Here is a 22453-nt window from a genome sequence, read left to right as displayed (position 1 = left end):
TATTATGCTTATTTTCTGATCGTACTCTTGTTTTCCTCAGGAGGTCCAATGGTCACTGACAGAAGCCATTACCTGCTTAGGGGCCTCCCGGGTAATGTCAGGCAACACCTGAGTGGGGTCAGGGACTAAAATGAATGACTCATTAAAAACAGAGTCTATGGAACCACTCTGGCTCTAGAGAGTCACCACACACCATGGAGACTTCGTATGACTTTTCACATGCACAAAACAAATTTCATGAATGTAGAGTGGGGACAGAGGTAGGAGCTAAGGAGCAAGAGTTAAGTGAAGATTTATCTGCCTCACAGCTAAATTCTCCGTCACATATTTTTAGACTGTTTCTTGAATTATCTTTATTTTGGCTATGGCAAGCTCCCCATGACATATTCAATATGCCAAAAACAGTAACAACAAGTCTCACAATTTGTTGTGAGATGTTACTGGTGCCTGCTCGAGCAAATCGATGAACAAGAGGATAGTGCTGCAGTGCTACTGATATTACTATTATTAAAATACTACCAGATACTAAGGATCATTTCCAGAAAACTCATTATTTCAGTCTTTACAGGGAAGAAAAACAATTTAGAATGTACACTTAAAGGGCCTCCATCATACATAATTCATAAATGCAGATTCTAGATATATGAATTTGAACATTTCCTTAGGTTTCTGCTTTAAAGAAACTTGAGAATTATTGAAGATATTGTCTTACCGCCATGTCTTATGCCCAGAACCCAGCTATTCTTTCCTAGAACATGGGTTTATCAGAGTAGCTTTTTTGGAGTTAGAAGGAATGAGGAAGAAAGGCTGGGGCCATACCCAGAGATAGGGACCAAGCTCCTGGTAGTACTCAGAGGACCAAGCAATGCTGGGGTCTGCCAGTGGAAGGAAAGTGTCTCAACCCTATATGCTGTTTCTGGACCCTCAGTTTAATTTTAACTTGCAGACAGTAATTATCAAGAAGTCACTTCTAAGGCAACTTTATGAAATATGGTTGAATGCACTTCATACATATACCATTTTGTACCCTTACTGGTTCCTTTATTTTTGAAACGTGAGTATTTTATCTAATTCTTTAATCTTACGACTTTGAAATATTTTTTGGAGTAGGATAAGCAAAGCATAAGCAAAATAATAATTCAGAAAAACCAATTTTCTCCTTTAGAATTATCTGTTCTATAAATGCAACCTGGAGTAAATTTGCTACACCAGAGGTACACTTCAGGATATCCTAAAGGTCGATCTCAAAACATACTTTTTCTCGACCCATGCTCCAGAAACTTAAATCTTAGGTGAGATGAACTGGTTATAATAAAAAATGATATCCCCATGAAATTCTGCTGTGCATACCCATAGTGAAGAGCTGCTGTCTAGTTCTCTACACATAAGCATTGAGGAATGCTTTCCTTTGTAGGCTTAGGGACATAGCATGATACACTATATTTTCCCATCATTTATTTTTTTAATTTCAGAAAACAATGAATGATACTGGAAAAGTAATGCCTGTGGATTTCCTGGTCAAAACAAAGAACAAATATTCACTTAATTAATACTAAATGAGTTAACATTTTTATTTGCAGTATCACTTAGAAAATGGAGTTCAATGTTACATTTTTAATAAGTGCAGAGAGGTAAGATAAGCTATTCTGATGAATTTTATGGACAATATTTTCTAATATTACTTCCACTAGTCAAAATTCTACAGCACATGTGAGAGACTTAAATTGTTTTCTTTGATACTCTCAAAGTATTAGACTACATCAAATTATTTTTAAAACTGGTAAGAAATACAGAGATGACAACATAGATATTCAAGAAAAATTTTCTATTGGCAACAATATAAGTGGTTGTATAAACAGTTTATTAAATTATTTTATTCAATTGCATGTTAAGGTTTTTTGTGTACTTTTTCCCCCTTTGGGGTACCAGGGATCAAGCTCAGGACCTAATACAGATAAAAATGTACTCTATACTGATTCTATCCCTAGCCTATCTCCAAGGATGGCTTTTATTTGATTTTTGGGGAGCAGGGAAAAAGGAGGATGGGTATGTGTTTGGGGTCACACCTAGCTATGTGCGGAAATAGTTCTCAGCAGTGCTCAGGACCATGCAGTGCCAGGGATCAAAGCCAGGCCTCCAGCATGCAAAGCATACAATTGTCACTATAATATGTAAGACATATAAAGGAAACCAATCTTTCAAACAGTTTTACTTTTCAAATTTATACATACTTTATTACTACTATCTCAGATTCATTATTTCTAACAATTCTATAGAGAATATCATGCTTTCTCTAAGGTATATTATCATAGCTTTTAAAAATCCAGGTTGGAAGAAAATTATTTGAATCTGATCTTTGTGACTACCCATTTTTACTTCTGTACCTTTCAGTCATTGTGGCTCCTCAAAAATATAACTGCATTTTCTGCAATTTTTATTTTTCAGCAATACTGTCTGTGCTCAGGGCTTACTCCTGGCTCTACACTCAAGTATCACTCCCCACGGGACCCGGGGAGCACTGAGGTTCTAGGGATGGAACCTGGGCTGGCTATGTGCAATCACCCTCCCCACTGTACTGTACTGACTGCCATCTGCAAATATTTAATACTAAAAGGAGATAAAAATATATACCCAACTTTCTAAAGTTGACTTTCTAAAATCAAAAGACAGCACATAATGTATATGAGAAGAAATGATCAGGAAAAAGAGCTGTAAGCCATTTTATGTAGAATTATGTCTGTCATCATGTAAAATGTAGGGAAAATTTGATTACTTCTGTCTACAAAAAATCTGTATTAGACTGAGTTGGTAGAAACAAAATGGAGTTTTATGAGAAATAGATAAGACTAAGTCACTGTCACTGTCTTCCCGTTGTTCATCGATTTGCTCGAGCGGGCCCAGTAAAGTCTCCATTGGACACTTTATTGTTACTGTGTTTGGCATATTGAATACATCACGGTTAGCTTGCCAGGCTCTGCTGTGTGGGCGAGATACTCTCGGTAGCTTGCCGGACTCTCCGAGAGGGGTGGAGGAATCGAACTCAGGTCGGCCATGTTGGCTGCATGCAAGGCAAATGCCCTACTGCTGTGCTATCACTCCAGCCCATAAGACTAAGTAAAGATGATTAAACAGAACTTATTATTTTAAGTACCAGAACACAGAGGTTTGTTATGAATAAAGCTGAAACTTATGAAATGATTGAAGAATTCATCTCTGAATAAAAACTGCTAATACACCAATTAAGCAGTTCTTCCTTCACATAATAATACAGTACCACATGTACATGTGAAAGTGCAGTCAAGGATAACAAGGCAGTTCTATCTTAAGGCAAGTTTTGGGGATTGGTTTGGAAAGGAAATATATAGACAACTAGGATGAAATCACAAAATGATGGCATTGGCGCCAAAATGAAAGAAATAAAAATGTTACTGCACTGTGATTAGAGCTCAGGAACTTTTCATTATTTTCTGAGCTGTATCATTTCCTACTAGTGTGAATAATTATTTTAACAAAACTATGGTGAAACCAAGGAACAATCACAGACAAGAAGGTATAAACCTGGTAATGGTAAAGTTCACCAGAGAGTAATATGGTGATATTCAGATATACTGTAGAGCATTTAAATAAATGTTGATACCATTGGTATAATAGCATCTTGGTCTTTCAAAAATCCTGAATGGGGCCTCTTTAGATCAAGATCTGAACTCAAGATTAAGAACTCAATTTATATGAAAACCCAATAGAAGTCTGTAAAATTATGTGTGCATGCTTACATCAATCACAATACCCACACTGTGGTTTTGCAAATTAAAGAATAATTTTTTCCAATTTCTCCAATTGAAAGAATATTTTCTTTTAAAGTTTAAATGATGCTGCATCATAATCTGATTACCTGAAAAAGATGAAGTTAACCCCCAAAACTGCATCCTTAAATATGCAGACCTTGCAAAAGTTATTTGAAAGACCTACCTATCTATATCTATACATAAAGAGAAACGGATTGGGGGAAATAATGTATTCTTAACTTTCTTCATTTATTTATTTTTTTATTTGAGGGCCACAATCCAACTCCAGGGTTGACTTCTGACTCTGTGCTCAGGAATCACTCCTAGCAAGGCTCAAGGGGACCATTTAGGTGCCAAGAACTGAACCCAGGTGGTCACATTGAAGGTAAGTGCCTAACCCTCTGTGCAATCACTTCAGTATTACTATTCTGAATTTATCCTCTCCGGTTTCCAACCAATTCTCAGAGTAAGCACTTTTAATACAACAGAAAATACACTGCACTAAAACATATTCACAACTTAATAATGTCAAAATTAAAATTGTAAGAAAACTATTGACATCCTGGTTGAACTTTCCTAGAATCTATTTTGTCATTTACTCTGTGTTTTGGTTAGCTTTTTGGCCACACTCATATGTGCTCAGGGCTTAATATTGGCTCTGTACTCAGGGATCACTCCTGGCAGGACTCAGGGGACTATCTGGGATGCCAGGATTTGACCCAGGTTGTCTGCATGCGAGGCAAGTGCTGTGCAATGGCTCCAGTTCCTTACTCTGGATTGTTTTTTTAAAATTTAATTTAAATTTTGTTTCTGAGTCACACCAACTGGTGCGCAGGGATTACTGCTAGCAGTACCACATATGGTGCCAGGAATAGAACCTGAGTCTGCTACATGCAAGGCAAAAGCCCTACTTGCTGTACTATCATTCCAGTCCCCTAAATATTTTATCAGTTAATAACTACTTTAGAATGTATTTTAATATTTACATTTGATGCATTCACAAAATAGTCTTAGATAATTTAAAGAATTTTGGGAAAAAAGACTATTAACAGATAGTGATATTTATTAATATATAACAGCAGCAGCATTTTATTATTTTACTAGATATCTTTAGTGAGTTGGTTTGGTTTACCTTCCGGTTTCACATGTTTTCCTGTGAAAATGTTTCTTTCAAACAAGGTTACTCCCAACCAAAGTAGCCAGGAGAGGCTGATGAAGTGTTAGTAGTGCCGTGAATTTTAAAATGAAAGCTAAATACTTGTAGACGCTGATGTCTGATAAAGGGGTTAATTAGATGGTTATCTGTGACTCTCTGAATAAACAGAAAAATTTCAGGTAATTTTTCTTAGCTGCCTCATACCTTAAGATAACCACAGTTTTGTTTTGTTTTTAATCCTTAATGGGCATCTTATTTTATAATAAAAAGTCAATAATGGCATTGATAATAAAATACAACTTGGACTAACCTGCTACAGAAGATTCAGATTCTCTCAATTTCTGAGATGCTAAAAGTTTTTCCTGCAAGGTTCTCTGGGCAAGCTGTGCATCCCATTCTTCTAGTTCTTTTTCAAATCTCTTGTTGTCTTCTTCAACAAAATCTCTTAAATCTGGTGGCAATGTTTCTATTCCAACAAGGGCCTGCCCAGTTTCTTTATTAAACTCCTCTGCAAATCATATTTTCAAAATTAACACGAAATTAAGAATCAAAGAAAAAATACCTCCTCAGAATAATGCTTTTCAAATGCATTTTAAGCTATAAATACCATTCAATAAGTCAGATATTTAATAAGCAGTTTCTAATAAATGCAGACGCATAAAAAAGCAATGTTGTAAAATTTTAATAGGCAATATTTTTGTCTTTTATTTTTTACCAGAAGACTAAAATGTTGAACTAGATATAAAGTCAAAATTGTTTACCATTCAAGAAACTGTACTGCTTCTTCTACCATAAAATAAGAGAATGTTATTGATGAAGTAAAACTCATTGTGTTTGTTCATGAAGCAAAAGTTTCAAGAGGAGAATAACTCAATCTTATTAATTCAAAATGGAATGAAAATATTTTATCTGAAGCAGTTAAGCATAGCAATATGCAATTTTAAAACCAATCAATAGAAGATTTTAAAATATTAAATAACTCACTCATGAACTACTTAACTTATACTGTATATCTGTACATATATATCCTGATTTATGTATATATATAAATATATACATATCATATATATGAGGAACAAAATATTAAGAAATAGTATGACAAGGTCCTTTTCTGGTTTTGAGCACATCAGAGAAGTGGAAAAGATAAGTCAATATGTAACCCCATTACACAAAAGATGCCCTATAGAGTTATATGCTTTAAGAAAACTTTCTGGCAGATCAAAAAATTAACTTTGCAGAGGATATGAAACCTATATTAATCTTCACAGATGAGAATAAGGCAAAATAATAAAGAAATAAGATTATTTTAAAAAGCAATAACGAGGAACATAAATATAAAATGGTATAAAATGGTTTGGCATGAACAGAATGTAGCAAGCAGTTAAAGTAGTTTAAGTATCAGTAAACTACGTAGAGATGAGGGGTGTGGTGTTAGAATTATGTGCATGGCAGAAACTATCATTAACAGCATTATAAATCACAAGACCTTAATAATACAGTTTAAAGAAAAATAAAGTACATAAATTTTATATGGACTATGGTAATAAATGAAGCCACAATGAAGCAAAAAGGGAGCAGAAAAGAGACAATTAATGTTACGCACAAATACATATCTACTCTGTATTTTTAACTACAGCTTTCTCACTTAGATGAGCTAAAAAGTCCTTTCTGGTGATCTACATAAATCTGCCCCCGCGCCTGGGTGTTCCTTCCCGGAGTCCCTTGGAGGGGAGCGGGTTGAGCTTTCCTCCCCGCCCCGACCAGGGCTCCGGCAGCCGAAGACCTCCAGGACCAGCCACCACCATGCTGAGACCACTCTCCGCACACATGAAGGTACTGGCAGAGGGACAAAGCCACGCGGGTTCCGGGGCCGAGACCTCCAAGCCTACTCGAATTGGAGTCGAGCATCTTCCACCCAGATCCTCCAAATTCCAGTAGGCGGGGGTCACACCCACCACCTGGCCCCCTGGCGCCGTGTAATCCCATCAGCGGCCAAGACTCAGAGACTATAAAATCCAGATCCCGGACGAGAGCAGTGCAGTCTCTGCCCCCGCGCCTGGGTGTTCCTTCCCGGAGTCCCTTGGAGGGGAGCGGGTTGAGCTTTCCTCCCCGCCCCGACCAGGGCTACGGCAGCCGAAGACCTCCAGGACCAGCCACCACCATGCTGAGACCACTCTCCGCACACATGAAGGTACTGGCAGTGGGACAAAGCCACGCGGGTTCCGGGGCCGAGACCTCCAAGCCATCTTATTGCCTCATTCCTACTTTGGACAAACTTGCAGGCTATCCGAATGTAGCCTGCCCACAGGGCAGAGTCTGGCAAACTCCCCGTGGCCTACCAAATATGCCAAATACCAGTAACAATGATGGGTCTCATTCTCCTAAAGAGCCGTGAATATAATCTCAGGGCTAGGATGAAAGAGACGTTACTGGGGCCTGCTCGAGGCAATCGACGATTAACAGGATGATGAAATGAAATGAAAATGAATTATCCTTAACCATATGAGAGACAAGTCACATGAAAGAGGTATTGATAATGACCCATGTATCTTGCTCTTACCTTGTATTAATAATTGTGCCTTATCATTTATGTACATTAAGCAGTATGCACTGGCATTTCGATAACCACCAAAAGAGTCTCTCACTAGTTCTTCCCAGGATGATTTTGTCACAGAAATATCATTGTACTTCATCCACCTATTTTCATGATGGTCAAAAATATAAGCCCAGTAGTGGCCAGCATTAGCCTGGCCTTCGTGAACTAAAACAGCATGTAAGCGATATGGAACCTAAATGTGGAGGGGGAAAAAAAAAGTTAAAGCGCAGTTTCAGAGTTCACTTTTTCACACAAAATCTATGAACTGTCTATTGGAAGGACATAAAAGTAGCATAGGTTTTAAATAAAAGAAAACAGATAAAACTTTTGAAAAAATCAATCTGAATATAATGGAAAAATAAGTTAATAATGCCAAAAGTGAAAAAACATGTAAATTTTAAAATTTTAGAAATATATTTATTATGTATATATTCAAATACCTATTATTTACTTATTTCTACTTATAAAGACCTTATGATGAATTTATTTATATACAGTACATGATCTGCCTAAATCATTGCATTTTATAAGTGACTGAACTTAGAAAAATGGTTTGTAGTGTACAAAACTAGAATTTTCACCACAATCTTAATCTCCATTTTAAAAATAGCTCCACTGGATCTTTTTTTTATGCTAAGAGCTTTAGAAATTTTTTTCATGATAAATATTACTGCAAAGTAAGGAAGACTAACCAATAAAGAATGACTACTATGGAACCCCTAAATTCAACCAATTTTATTATAAAACAAGTGAGAAAAAAATTAATAAACAAAGCATCTTCATTTTAATAGTGCCTACTAGCACAAAATTTAACTTACCTGTATCATGGATTTGTCAGAGTACATTAGTTCAATTGTTCGATGGATTCTGGATATGCTTTCTTGCAAATCTAAGGATAGGGAAGTCATTAAATAATTAAAATCAATTATGTCACTACTGAGTTTTGTAAAAGGGACTAAAGATTTTCTTCCCAACATGTTAGAGGAATAAGAAAAAAGTTCCTAAAAGTTTTCTTTAATATATTATTACTTGGAATCCAAATAAAATGACATAGTTCCCCATAATAAAAGACACAGCACAAATACACTAATTAAAACCAAAAGAAATCTGGTTTATTTACAAAATAAAGAGTCAAAAAAACTGAATTTTTTTCAAAGAGAAATGAAATTACAATGAAAATTAAAACTAAATTCCCTTCTGTACTTACATAAAACACGGAAACTTTCAGAATACAATAACTACTACAAATCATCTCTACACACATTTTTGAATAGAATTAATAGCTTAATCACTGCTGGAAATATGTGCATGGAAATAAAGTTATGTGCATGGAAATAAAGTTACGAGACTCCCAGTCCTCAAACTTCCAGCAGAAATCTATCCTTTAATATTAGTCACATATTAAATGTGATCACAGTTATGCTGGTCATAATAACATAAAACTGGAGACAACCTCAAAGTATGTTAACAGGAAAATGATTATATTATGACCATACTATCCTAACTCGGGGCTTAAGCGGATGCTGGGAGACAAGCTTCCTCAGTTAGTGGGACTATAAACAGGCTTAGTGTTTTAGTAGGAATTTTAGATAAGATACGACACTTTTAAGACTATACTGTGGTCATAAAAGTGTGTTAATATTAGATAGGAAGCAATTAAGCATATCAGTGAATATTAAGTACTTACTCATTCTGTGCTTATCAAAATAGATACTGCAATCATATTCCTATATTGTAATATCAAACAATAGTTTGGTATCACTAGGAATGATATCAAGGACTGATAACAATTGGAATAAATAAGAGGGTATGTCTGAAAAAAATTCGTGCTCCAGAGAACTGAATATCCAAACTTTATTACGTGAATATCTCACAAGTTCCCCAAATTTAGACAAAAAACAAACTCATATCCCCACCTCTTACCCTGACATGGGGACTTGTTCACAAACTTTCCCTTTTCCAAAGTGCATTCTACCTGTTTAAGTTATTCATATCATTAAAGGGAATCGTTCTTGATTCTTCCTCCCTTCTGTCAATGACTCATAACTACTCATTGTCTCCAAAGAGTATTTCAAGTCTCAGAACTTATTTTGCCCCTCAGTGCTACCACCTTGATGTCAAACTATTCTGAATGTAATTATAAAAACAATCCGTCATGTGAAGTAGAAAATTATCCAATACCTAGCACAGAGTTCCAGGACCATTATGTAATTAAAGTTAGCTCATACGTTTAAGTACCTCCGCTGGAGAGTTAGTTCAAGGATTAAGTTTACTGCCTGCACCAACTTCCCCAGACTTAACCCCCTAGGCACTAGGAGAGTGACACCTGAGCATAGAGCCAGAATTACACTAAACACAGCTGGGTGTGGCCGCAAAACAAAACGAAGTAAAATATATACTAAAATATCCATTGTAAATGAAAATTACTAAAAGAAATTTCTGCATTACTAATGCTAATTGTTAGCATAACCAATTTATTCTGTTTAATTGAATTGCTCTTCACTTAACATAAATTCTATATACAGCTGAACATCTAAAACACAGTAAGATTATTTATGATTTCAGCATTTTTTTACATAAGCAGAAACAGCAGCAATATAATTTTTTCACATGCCAATAAAATGAGATTTTAAGTGTGATATATTGTGTATTTGAGGAAGATTGGGAGAAACTGAGAGGATGAAAATTACTGTGCTTTGCTTTTTGCTTTTGTTTTCTTTTACGGTATCAGGGATCAAAGTCTTTGGCACACACACATGTGGCATGCGTTCTAACACTGGGCCAATGTTTCTCAACCTTTTTCTGACCTTGTTGTCTTCCCGTGGGCCCCCTGTCTAAATGGCTAGATCCTAGACTTACTCGCTGGTTCCCATGGAGTATATCCTAGGACTGAGAGGATGTCAGATCAACCCTGCCTGGTTGAGAAATGCCACACAAAGCTGATACATCCTCAGCCCAGATATTATAACAAATGAGGAAGTTTTATTTTCTATAAAATGTTAAAAGTCCTTCACTTAAAGCAAAGGACAATTCAACAGTGGTAATTTAGGAAGAATAAAAGAATTTCGTCCAAGAAAGGACAGATGGCAAAATAACACTATAACATATGTATACATATATATGCATTAACATGCCCCACAGATCACTGTCAATTAAAAAAATTTTTTACATGCCATTTAAGACCTATTAGAGCCTAGCCCTGAATTCATAGATGGTTTTGAGAACACACTAAACTGAAACTAAAATTTGCATTCTCTATCATTTTGTTTTCAGTTCAAGGCTCAAAGGCCATGCCCAGTGGTGTCCAGCCAGCTGTGTGGGTGTGACAGTGGAGTGTCGGCCCTACAATGTAATGCTGCCCAGCAGCTCCCCAGGGCTTCACTCAGCAGTGTTTTTGGGGATCATGTGGTGCCGACTGAACTCAAGGCCTTGACCCTGCTAGACCTGTGCCCTACCACATATCTTTAACCTGAAAATGAAGAGTTTATTACTCAATTCCCATTGTGTAAATCTCTAGGGAAGTATGTAATTGATGAGTACAAAGTTTGATCCTGTATGAAGTGTCACCCATGGAACTGCTACATAACCCAGTATGATATAAATCTAAAGCACTAACATAGCAAATAAGACCATAAACTACTATCAGGTAAGCTATCTGTGGAAAATAACTCTTGTTCAAACTGCTAGTAAGATCATGGAACAGGACCTCAGAACAGTTTATGAGAACAGAAAAACTCTGGATAAATGCTTTCTAATGATACAGCCTATAATATTCCGAGGTAATTTCCTTTCTCAATTTTACCTCTCTGATGTGACAGTAGAATGCCACAAGAAGCTCTTACCTCTGGTGTCATTTTCTATTTCTGTCCGCCAGCGATGTAAACAGTTTTCTAGCACAGACAGTTCTTCTTCTGTTATGTGTCTCGGTGCTGGATGCATGGGCAAATCTGGAGGAATCCGAGACTGAGTGAACGGTTTGTGAATCACTGATCTTGAGGACACAGCAGTTACAGATGTAGGTGATGTGCTTGGCAGCTCTGGGGCAGCAGCTCCCTGTGGTTCTGTTGTGCTGTGATTTGTAACATAAAGAATATTTATTATTAAACTTTCCAAATTGGAACTCGTGCTAAAGATTGTGCTAAGCATAATGTATTAAATCAGCATAATTTTAAAAGAAGTCTTTAAAAACAGGAGAATTATGTGGATTAATTTAATTAATTTAATACCCTACAGAATTCTTAACATCTAAGGATTAAACATATAAAGATAATATGTGGCTTTATAATAGAAATGGCTTATTCATACTTATGTTATATAAAAAAAGAAATCTTATGTATACCAAAATCATACTTTTCATTGATAATATTTCTCACCTTACCTTGTAGGCAAAACTTATGACAGTTTCAAATAAAAGGCTGAAATACATAACATGCCCAAACAATCTAACACATAATTCTAAAAATAAGAAATTATTCGATGTAAAAACATAAAATTTACTGAAAGAAAAATATAAAAAGAATACAACAGGTACAGTCAGACTTCTAAATAAATCTACTCCTTTTAAGAGTTCACTAAAATAAATCACAACATACATTCTAAAAAAACTCTTTAAGCGTATTATATTACTATGAAATATTTGAAACACAAGCTGCCCCTTATATCAAGAGAACTTTTTACCTTAGTAAAGTCTGTGATGGTATGGAGCCACTAGGTGGGGAACTAGCATCAATATCATCAACGGGAGAAGTGCAAACAGGCTTACTTGAGGCAAATTCCAAAGCATACTGCAGAACATCTACTAAGGGGAATCGTTTAGGACCCGAACCATAGCTTAAATATCTGTTAACCATAAAAGGTATGAAAGCTTTTATTTGTACATAAAGTACATTCTGTTCTTTTAAAGCAATTTGTCATAAAACATGATGAAATACTTCAATAAATATAAACAATGAAATTTATTTTGCTTTCAAATGAGGCTGGCAAAACTGAAAATATTACAAAATAAAGCATTAATTAAAAAATGAAAACCAAAGGTTATTAATATTGTACATACATATATAGTGAAAAATCTTAAATGCTTCTCTAAATTCTAACAAAAAACGAAACTGACAGTATCATCTTTTGACTTTTGTTTGGGGGGCCTTTTGGGTCACATCCGGCGATGCACAGGGGTTACTCCTGGCTCTGCACTCAGGAATTACCCCTGGCAGTGCTCAGGGGACCATATGGGATACTGGGAATCGAACCTGCGTCGGCCACGTGCAAGGCAAACGCTCTACCCGCTGTGCTATCTCTCCAGCCCCAGTTTCATCTTTTGAAACCATTACTTTTAGATCTGCTGACTGGTCTCACAAAAAAAGATATCTTTTTTTTTCAACTTTTTTTTTCAACTATACCTCAAAAAATTTAACACGCACAAAAAGAGGGTAAACATGCCAACTAGTCAAGTACAACTGGTTGTTTCTAAGAGAAGCCTACCAGTAGAATCATTATGGTAGATAATGTCTCAGAATTGTTGAAAGTTTCAGAGTTTTTTCTGCACAAAATCAGAATCTCCCTATTCAGGTATTTGAATATGATTCTGATATTCTTTAATAATAAAAATTACTGCAATACATTATTTTTGTGTAACATTACTTTAAGCTATTAATTTACAAGTTAGCATCATAAGAGAATACAGATAAGATCAGAGGTATCAGATTCTTTGTCTACAGAACACATGGCAATTTAGATTCTGATTTTTGTCTAGAACAAACTCCGAAACTTTCAAAAATTCTGAGGCAATACATATTGTAATGATCCTACAGATAGGCTTCTCTTGGAAACAACCAGTTGTACTTGACTACTTGGCATTTTACCCTTTTTCTGTGTGTGATAAATTTTTTAATTGAGGTATAGCTGAAAAAAATGTTGCATCAGTTTATAAATGGAAAACAAAAGAGTTGGCTATTTGCATGTATTATAGAATTATCCCCACCTAAGTATAATTTCAAATATTTATCTTGCAAAGTGAATTTTAAAATCTCTCAGCAATTTTTAATTATGGAATACAGCATTATTAACCATAGTCTCCATTTACAACTGAAATCTGTACCTTTACCTTCACCTACTTGCTGCTCCCCTTTCCCAGCCACCTCCCAAAGCCCGCACCTCTGACAACCACCAATCTGTTCACTTCCCTTCTCTGTTTAGCCTCCATGAGGTCGTAGCAGGGCATTTGAGTCTGTATCTTCTGGATAAAGGAAAAAACTGCCATCATTCACTTTAGTAGAACTCAAAAGCTGAACTTAATGTCACACAAGAAATCTCCATTGTAAATTACTTTAACTCTGTATCTATTTTTAACATCATGAGTATTACCTACTGACTGGAAATACTTAATTTCAAACATTATAATAATCTTCTAACTATATGTTAATTTCTAATAAATTCCATCTATTCAAGCAAACCATTAACCCACAAATAATTATTTCTCCAAGTACTATTAAAATCCAGTTGATCACTAAATATATGCCTTTCGATAGACATGTCATAATTTCACAAATGTTAAAGTACCTTTCTAGTCTTTGCTGTAATACTGTGAGGTAATCTTTAAGTCTCTTGATCTCTTCCCTCTTAATTCTTGTAATTTCTCTGTTTCTGTGCATGTATCTATGAGGGAAAAAAAGAGCAATCAGCATTTCCAAATCTTATGACACATTCTAGCTACTGCCACAAATAAGCAATTCATTCAAAATCTCACAACATCAGACAATAAAAAGCAGAACTATAATATGAATAAAAATAATTTTTATTTACTCTTATACTATTATTTCCAGTAACTATATTTTTCTAAATATAAAGAGCACTTCATTTTGATTGACAAATTGTATCATATAAATTGTGAAGATAAATTATAAGGAAATTAAAAACTTTTTTCTCTCAATACAGCAATTCTTTGCTTTGTTAGTAAAATGTTTCAAAACTAAGTCAGCCTGCATATTAAACCATACCTGTCCAAATATAAAACTTGGGGAAATTCTAATTTGTTGTGAATCTTTTCTGGTCTTCCCAGTGCCTGATTAAATTCAAATCTTGATAATTCAAATGTTAATACAGGTGGCAGTTCAGTAAACCAATGCTGAAAGAAACAAATGAGTAAAATCCCTATTATTATCAATTTTTCTTTTATTGCAGTTTTTAGATGCAAAATGCCAACAGTTTTATAGCACCAACATTTTTATATGCATCATCACAAAGCAAATATCACAAATATTCTGGTATGCAATTGATATTTTAAAATAACTTCTTTCTAAAATTTTTCTATAGTTATATAAAATTATGGAGGGGCCAAAGAGGTAGCACACTGGGTAAGTCTTGCCTTGCAGGCAGCTAATTCAAGTTTGACCCTGAGGAGTCTATCAGAATCAATTCTGCAGTTCTTATGCAATCATGTACCTACCCAAGCTTCTGAATTGATAGCCTGGAAGCAGAATTTATGCTCTCACTACCTACTTCATAACTCCTCTCCTAACTCTTAAAAAAAAACAAACCCAAAATTAGTCTTTGAAAAAGAAAAACATTCTTTTTGTTTCTCTGAAGGAAAAAAAAGTTGATGGCATTAAAACATGACAAGTTTAGTTTACATCTCTCCTTAAAGCATACAAATTAAATAGGAAAAAAAAATTTGATTTTAAAAGAAATCAGGTTCTAGTTTCTTTTAAGGTAATGTGATTACATCACAATATTTACTTAGTAATACTCAAGGATAAAGATTTCAGAAACATTTTTAATAACACTTGAGGTACATCATTCATTTTGTAAAATAATATGTACTATTTAATTCTATTTGTGGTCATTGTACTCTTCATTATGGCTAGAGCCATGAAGGACACAGAAGAAGATCTCTACCCTTACACAGGCAGCTCTCAAATACAATATGAATTATCAATTGCATAATGATGACTGATCCTGGAGATAATCCAACCTCTGCTTTCCATTATAGTAGGAACAATCCCTGAGAAGATGAATATCTGGATAGGCAAAGGAAAACACAACGGAGAGATAATGGAAAGAGATGGGTGATGATAGAAAATGTATAATGTATTCTCCAAATCATTTTTTTCTTGAGAAAGTTGTTCCATCTGCCTTTTAAAAATATCACACAGAAATTTTATTTTAAAAAGGAGGGTGTGTGGGCTGAGGCGATAGCACAGCAGGTAGGACATTTGCTTTGCATGCAGTCGACCCGGGTTCGATATGGTCCTCTGAGCACCGTTAGGAGTAATTCCTGAGTGCATGAGCCAGGAGTAACCCCTCTGCATCGCCGGGTATGACCTCCCCCAAAAAAGAGGGGGAACAGTTTTGTAGCAAGAGCAACAGTACAGTGGGTAGGGCGCTTGCATACGGACAACCCAGATTCAGTCCCTGGCACCACATATGGTCACATGCCAAAACTGATGCCTGAGCACAGAACTAGGAGTAAGCCCTGAGCACTGCCGGGTGTGACCCAAAAGGGAATGGTATTTTTGATGTAGGACACATTTAAATAATATTTTATATTAAAAAGTCTATGTAATATTCCGTGCTAATAACAGTTTTTCTCTCATACTTCACAAACTAACATATTTAACAATTGCAACCATGATTTAAAATAATGGAACTAATCCTAAAGAAGAATTTTAATATAAAATCTGAGATATTTTATATGAAAAATTTAACATGCATTACAAGTTGACTATCTTGCATATTCCTAATTATCACAGCTTAAATGAAAACTCATTTTCCGAATATTCTCTCAATAGTTTTATAACTATATCCTTAAATTGTGCTTCAGAGCTTTACAGGAAAGGCCTACAAGAAAGGGGAATAATGTTGACATTAGACTTACTTCCTGGCCTGATTTTCCTGAATTCTCTGAATGTAAAGATTCAATTTCTCCTTCAATCATAGCAGCTTCTAGGCACTCATGTAGATCTTTGAATCCATTGACCTGAAGAGGGTACTGACCAAACATTTCAGTATTTTCAAATTTTTTACCTATGGACAGAGGGGTTAAAGCTAATCAATGTCCCTCCAGTTATAGCTATTGAAACTAAATATACATACAAATTTACCTCCTGTTCTTGAGAACTAAGACTATGTTACAGAAATAAGTGACTTACTATAATTTCCATACTGATTTACACAAGTACAAATACAATATGCATGCACGAAGCTATATACATACATATACACACATATGTACCTATATATATATACATACATAAAACCTATATATATTAGACACCTACAGTCTCTCTCTCTCTCTCCCCACACACACATATACACACAAATACACACACAATTCATTCTCTTAAAAAGTATTTGCTGGGGCTGGAGCAATAGCGCAGCAGGTAGGGCATTTGCCTTGCACGCGGCCAACTCGGGTTCGATTCCCAGCATCCCATATGGTCCCCTGAGCACCGCCAGGAGTAATTCCTGAGTGCATGAGCCTGGAGTAACCCCCGCGCATCGCTGGGTATGACCCAAGAAGCAAAAATAATAATAATAATAATAATAATAATAATAATAATAAAGTATTTGCTGGGGCTAGAGAGATAGTAAAGTGAGCAGTTCACTTGCCTTGCACACAGTCAAACCAGGATCAATCCCCGGCACCCTATATGGTTCCCTGAGCACCTCAGGAGTAATCCTTAAGCATAGAACCAGAAGTAAGCCCTGAGCATCATTGGGTGTGGACTCTCCTTTCCCTCCCCACCAAAAAAAGTACTTGCTAAGAGCAAAATACTGTGCTAATTATGTGTATATGTACCCTAATACATAAAGCAGATGTTACTAAAAAAGAAAATTACAGATCAGTATCTCTGATTAATATTAACACAAAATTCTTCAACAAAATCTTGCTGAATCCCAATCCCTTATTGATATTATAAAAATCATACACCATGATAAATTGGATTTGTTTCCAGTATACAAAGATAGTTCAGCCTACACAAATTAATTTAATACATCTCACCAATAAAAGAAAAATGCCATTTGATCATATCTATCAACTTTGGAGAGGCTTTTGATAAAATTTAACATCTACTCACGATTAAAACCCTCAAGAATATAGAGGAAAAATCTCCCTCAAACTAGTAGTGGCCACTTCAAAAAATCCCAGAGCCAACATCATAATCAGTGGCATAAAATTAAGTCTTCCCTCTAAGATCAGACATAAGGCAAGGATTTATACTTTACCACTAGTATTAAAGTATTAAAGTCCTCACCTCACTTGGAAGTCCTCACCACTGCAATTATAAGAAAAGATATCAAAGAAATCCAGATGAAAAGAGAAAAACTCAAACTATCACTCTGCTGACATAATATGATATTATATACAGAATAATACTCAAGGATTCCATTAAAAATTTCCTGAAACCAATAAACAAGTATAGCAAAGTATCAGGCTACAAATCAAAATAAAAAATAGGCTGTCTTTCTGTATACAAACAATGATCTGCAATGTAAGAAATAAAAAATACCACCCCATTTAAAACAAGTGACCAAAAACAGTAGATGCCTAGGCATCAACGAAAGAAGTGAAAAACCTTTACCATAACTTATGTCATTTATAAAATAAATACAAGACATTTGGAAATTGACAATTATTCCATGTTCATGAATTGAAAGAATATTGTCAAATGAGTATTAGAGAGTCAATACAATTCCCATCAAAACCCCAATGACACCTTCAAGAATTTAGAATACTAATAAAATTTGTAAAGAATCAAAAAGTTTCCCAAATAGCCAAAGTCATTCTGAGGGAAAAAGTTGGCAAGTACCAAATTTCCAGACTTTAAATTATACTATAATTTAAACCAAATAATAATCAAAACAGCATGATACTAGAATAAAGAAAGAATGCGAGGCATATGGATTAGAATTGAAAATCCAGAAATAAATCCTCAGATCTACAAACAGTTAATCTTTGACAAAGAAACTGAGTGCATGAAGTGGAAGAAAAAAAAGTCTCTTCAAACAGAGATGGAGAAACTTGTTGAACACAGGAAGGAAGGAAAGAAGGAAGGAAGGAAGGAAGAAAGGACGAAAGGAAGGAAGGAAGGAAGGGAGGGAGGGAGGGAGGGAGAAAATAGTGGAATCCATATCTCACACCATCAACAGAAATTAATTCAAATTGCATTAAAAACCTCAAGATGAAACCTCAATCCATAAAATTTACGGGGGAAAATATAGGAAGAAATACCTTGGATCTGGACCTTTAAGTCATCTGCAATGATTTGATCCCACTGACACAGATAGCCAAAATAAAAATAAACAAATGGGACTATATCAAATTAAAGTTTCACTTGGCAAAGAAATTCAAACTAAAATAAAAGACATCTTTCAGAACGGGAGAGGGTACTGACAAAAATATATCTGATAAATAACTACATCATAATTATATAAAGCATTCACAAAGCTTGGGGCTAGAGAGATAGTACAGCAAGTAAAGTGCTTGCCTTTCACTTGCCTGACCTAGGTTCAATAAATGTCACCATAAGTGGTCCCCAAGCACCTGCAGGAGTGATCACTGAGCACAGAAGCAAGGATAAGTCTGAGAAGTCCCAGGTATGAGACAAGAAACCAGTGATCAAAAATGGAGAGAGATATCAGAAATTTCCATGAAGAGGACATAAGGAAGTCTAATAAGTATATGAAAAGTGTTCCTCCTCACTTACCAGGCATGCAAATCAAACTAATGAGATATCTTATACCAGTGAAAGTGGCCTACATAATAAAAACTGGAAAACACCAGGGTTGCCAGGAATGTGGTTAGGATAAAAAGGAAGTCTCATTCACTGCTAGTGGGAAGCTGCCTGGTTCTGTCTCTATGGAAAGCAGTTGGAGATGTCCCAGGAAACTAAAAAGAGAAAGAACTTCAATATGACCCAATGATTCCACTTCATGGCATACACCCCTGAAATGCAAAATTGCAAACCTGAGGAAAAAAATGCATGCCTACATTCACTAGTACAATAGTCAGGTTATGGAAAACAACCCATATATCCAGTAATAGATAAATAGATAAAAGTTGTGGTATTAATATGCAGTGAATTAAAAAGAAAGATGGCGGCCGCACGGGAGCCTTGTGGACAGCAGGTTTGAGCCGAGCTTGGCGGGAGCGGCAGGGACCTCATGGGAAGGGGGGCTTTGTGGGCCGTCCCCCACGCCCCACCGAGGTCGCCAGCTGCCCCCCACGAGCGGCTCTCCGGCACGGCCACGGCCCCGGAGGCACAAGGACTTAGCACAGAGAACCAGCCGCTTGGAGCAGAAAAGCAAATGGACTATGTGTTAAACCGCGCCACCAAGCCTGCCCGGAGGGGAAAGGGTGTTGACCGGCCCGCCCGCTCCTCTCTGGAAAGAAAGATGGCGGCCGCACGGGAGCCTTGTGGACAGCAGGTTTGAGCCGGGCTTGGCGGGAGCAGCAGGGACCTCATGGGAAGGGGGGCTTTGTGGGCCATCCCCCACGCCCCACCGAGGTCGCCAGCTGCCCCCCACGAGCGGCTCCCCGGCACGGCCACGACTCCAGGGCACAGAAACCAATCTCTTAACTAGCTAACTTTTAATAGAAATTCTTCCAGGGTCAATAAGTAAAATAGCAGAAATTCAAAACATCATTTTATTCTTAAACCAAGATGTAGAAAGCAAATCATTTCACAACGCTGTTTCAGCATGTCTGATTGTGAGGGGTGGGTCGTAAACTCTAAACAATAATTGTGCATCTTCTATCAAAACTATCTAGTCAAAGTAGATAGAGTATTAACTAGAACTCATCTGCCTCACAAGAATTGGGAGGGGTGGGAGGTGGGGGTCTATTGGGGTTCGGGGTTAAAAATAAGAATTGGGAAAGGGAAATGTGTTTGATATTTACATGACTGAGACCTAAACCCGAAAGCTCTGTAACTTTTCCCACAGTGATTCAATAAATAAATAAATTATAAAAAAAAATGCAGTGAATTATTATCTAGCTCTTCTAAGACTAAGGGATAGAACTGCAGAAAACTTTGCACAGAGGTTATCACACTGGTGATAGGTGTGGTGTTGTAATTATGCATATTAAAAAACATCATTAACAATACTGTAAATTGTAAATCACTGTACTCCAATAAATCAGTAAAACATTTTAATAAAATAAAACTTAAAAACAAAGATAAAGTTAATTCATGAAGCATGTGGTTCTATTTTTTGATGAACAAACACCATCCTCCCATTGTTCATCGATTTGCTCGAGCGGACCCAGTAACGTCTCCATTTTTTTGAGACCTCTTGTTACTATGTTTGGCATATTGAATACGTCACAGGTATCTTGCCAGGCTTTGCAATGCAGGTGAGATACTCCTGGTAGCTTGCCGAGCTCTCCAAGAGGGGTGGAGGAATCGAATCCAGCTTGGCAGGGCTAGCTGCGCGCAAGGTAAACGCCCTAAAACTGTACGGGGGTATGTTGCCGGCGGCAGGTAAATCTGTACCTGTGAGGGGAGTGCATCAGGAGCCTGATGGTGCCTTCAGACTTCTAGATACCCCAAAACTGCTGCGGTGCCTTTGGCCAGACCGCAACAAATTGGGGCAAAGTTTACCAAGAAAGTAAACGGCCAGAAGTTAGCTATGTGGGAGAAACACCCACAAACCACCTCCACCTCCAGCTCAGCTATATAATTGGAGGCAAGGCCTCCTTCCTGATCAAACTGCTTAACAGCCATGATCCCAGAGACTCAGAAACAAATTTCGGAACCCAGCATTTTTTAGCAGAAATGCGTCCGGTCCCCGCAGTGGTTACTAGCACCGGGCCACCGGGGGGTGGGGGGGGTAGTGCTGTCCCTCCACCTGCTCCCTCCTGGTGGCTCAGTAACCATCATCTTCCAGAGGCCATTGGACAGTCATATTGGGCCTGCAATGACAAGACACACAGGGCCTCATAGGATGGGGGTGGAGCTGGCCCTTTCCTTCCCACCCCAACAAGACCCCTAGTTGCCTCCCACCAACGGTCTCTCTGGCTCCTGATCAAGCTGCTTAACGGCCATGATCCCAGAGACTCAGAAACAAACCTCGGAACCCAGCGGCTTTTGGAAGAAATGCGTCTGGTCCCCACAGTAAGTTACCAGCACCAGGCCACCCCAGTGGGAATGGGTTTCATGCCTTGGCCTGTTCCCCCTGGCAGCTTGTTGGCCGCCATCCTCTAGAGGCCACTGGACAGTCATGTTTGGGCCCACAGTGATGAGACACGTGGGGCCTCATGAGATGTGGGTGGTGCCAGTCCTTTCCTCCCCGCCCCAATGAGACCCTTAGTCTCCACCCACGAACGGTCTCTCTGGCTCCTGATCCAGCTGCTTCACAGTCATGATCCCAAAGACTCAGGAACAAATCTCGGAACCCAGCAGGTTTTGGCAGAAATCCCTCCAGGTTTAAATGTTAAAATTTCAGAATTCCAAAATCGCGTGGCCACTACTGCAGCCGCACAACATCATATGTTATTCATAATCAGCAATAGAAAACAAATTGTATACAGTTGCCTTTTCAGTAGATCTGAGTGTTGGGGTAAAATCCCAAATAATAATGGTGGGTCTGGGGTCGACATATTGAATGAAATCAAAGTAGAGAGAGAGTACTGTGGAAATCATCTGCCCCACAGTAGGGGGAGGGTGTGGGATGCGCGGGGGGGGGGGGGGGGTATACTGGGGTTTTGGTGGTGGAAAATGGGCACTGGTGAAGGGACAGATGTTTCATCATTGTATGACTGAATTTAAATCAGAAAGCTTTGTAACTGTTCTCTCATGGTGATTCAATTAATAACTTTATAAAAAAGAAAAAAAGTTAAGAAAAAAATAAAAATAGAAACTTTATACAGAAAAAAGTGATAATACGTATGCTAAGATCTCCAGGGCACCCAGGGATAGC

General features: G+C 37.1%; 1 protein-coding gene across 3 annotated transcripts in view; it reads right to left on the bottom strand.

Annotated features, from left to right (window-relative positions):
* Positions 1–22453, bottom strand: part of USP25 (ubiquitin specific peptidase 25) — a 174018-nt gene that overhangs the window by 47540 nt on the left and 104025 nt on the right. For all 3 annotated transcript variants that reach the window (XM_056135433.1, XM_056135434.1, XM_056135435.1), the window contains exons 10-17: positions 16407–16555; positions 14530–14657; positions 14093–14188; positions 12215–12376; positions 11380–11606; positions 8356–8426; positions 7502–7730; positions 5252–5449 (exon numbers count right to left, since the gene is read on the bottom strand). In XM_056135433.1, the coding sequence (XP_055991408.1) occupies positions 5252–5449; positions 7502–7730; positions 8356–8426; positions 11380–11606; positions 12215–12376; positions 14093–14188; positions 14530–14657; positions 16407–16555 (1260 nt within the window). The remainder of the gene's footprint in view (positions 1–5251; positions 5450–7501; positions 7731–8355; positions 8427–11379; positions 11607–12214; positions 12377–14092; positions 14189–14529; positions 14658–16406; positions 16556–22453) is intronic.

This window comes from Sorex fumeus, unplaced genomic scaffold (assembly GCF_029834395.1).
Source record: "Sorex fumeus unplaced genomic scaffold, SorFum_2.1 ptg000115l, whole genome shotgun sequence".
NCBI lineage: Eukaryota > Metazoa > Chordata > Mammalia > Eulipotyphla > Soricidae > Sorex > Sorex fumeus.
The sequence above is the reverse complement of the archived record's forward strand: the minus strand, read 5'-3'. Positions and strand labels throughout refer to the sequence as shown.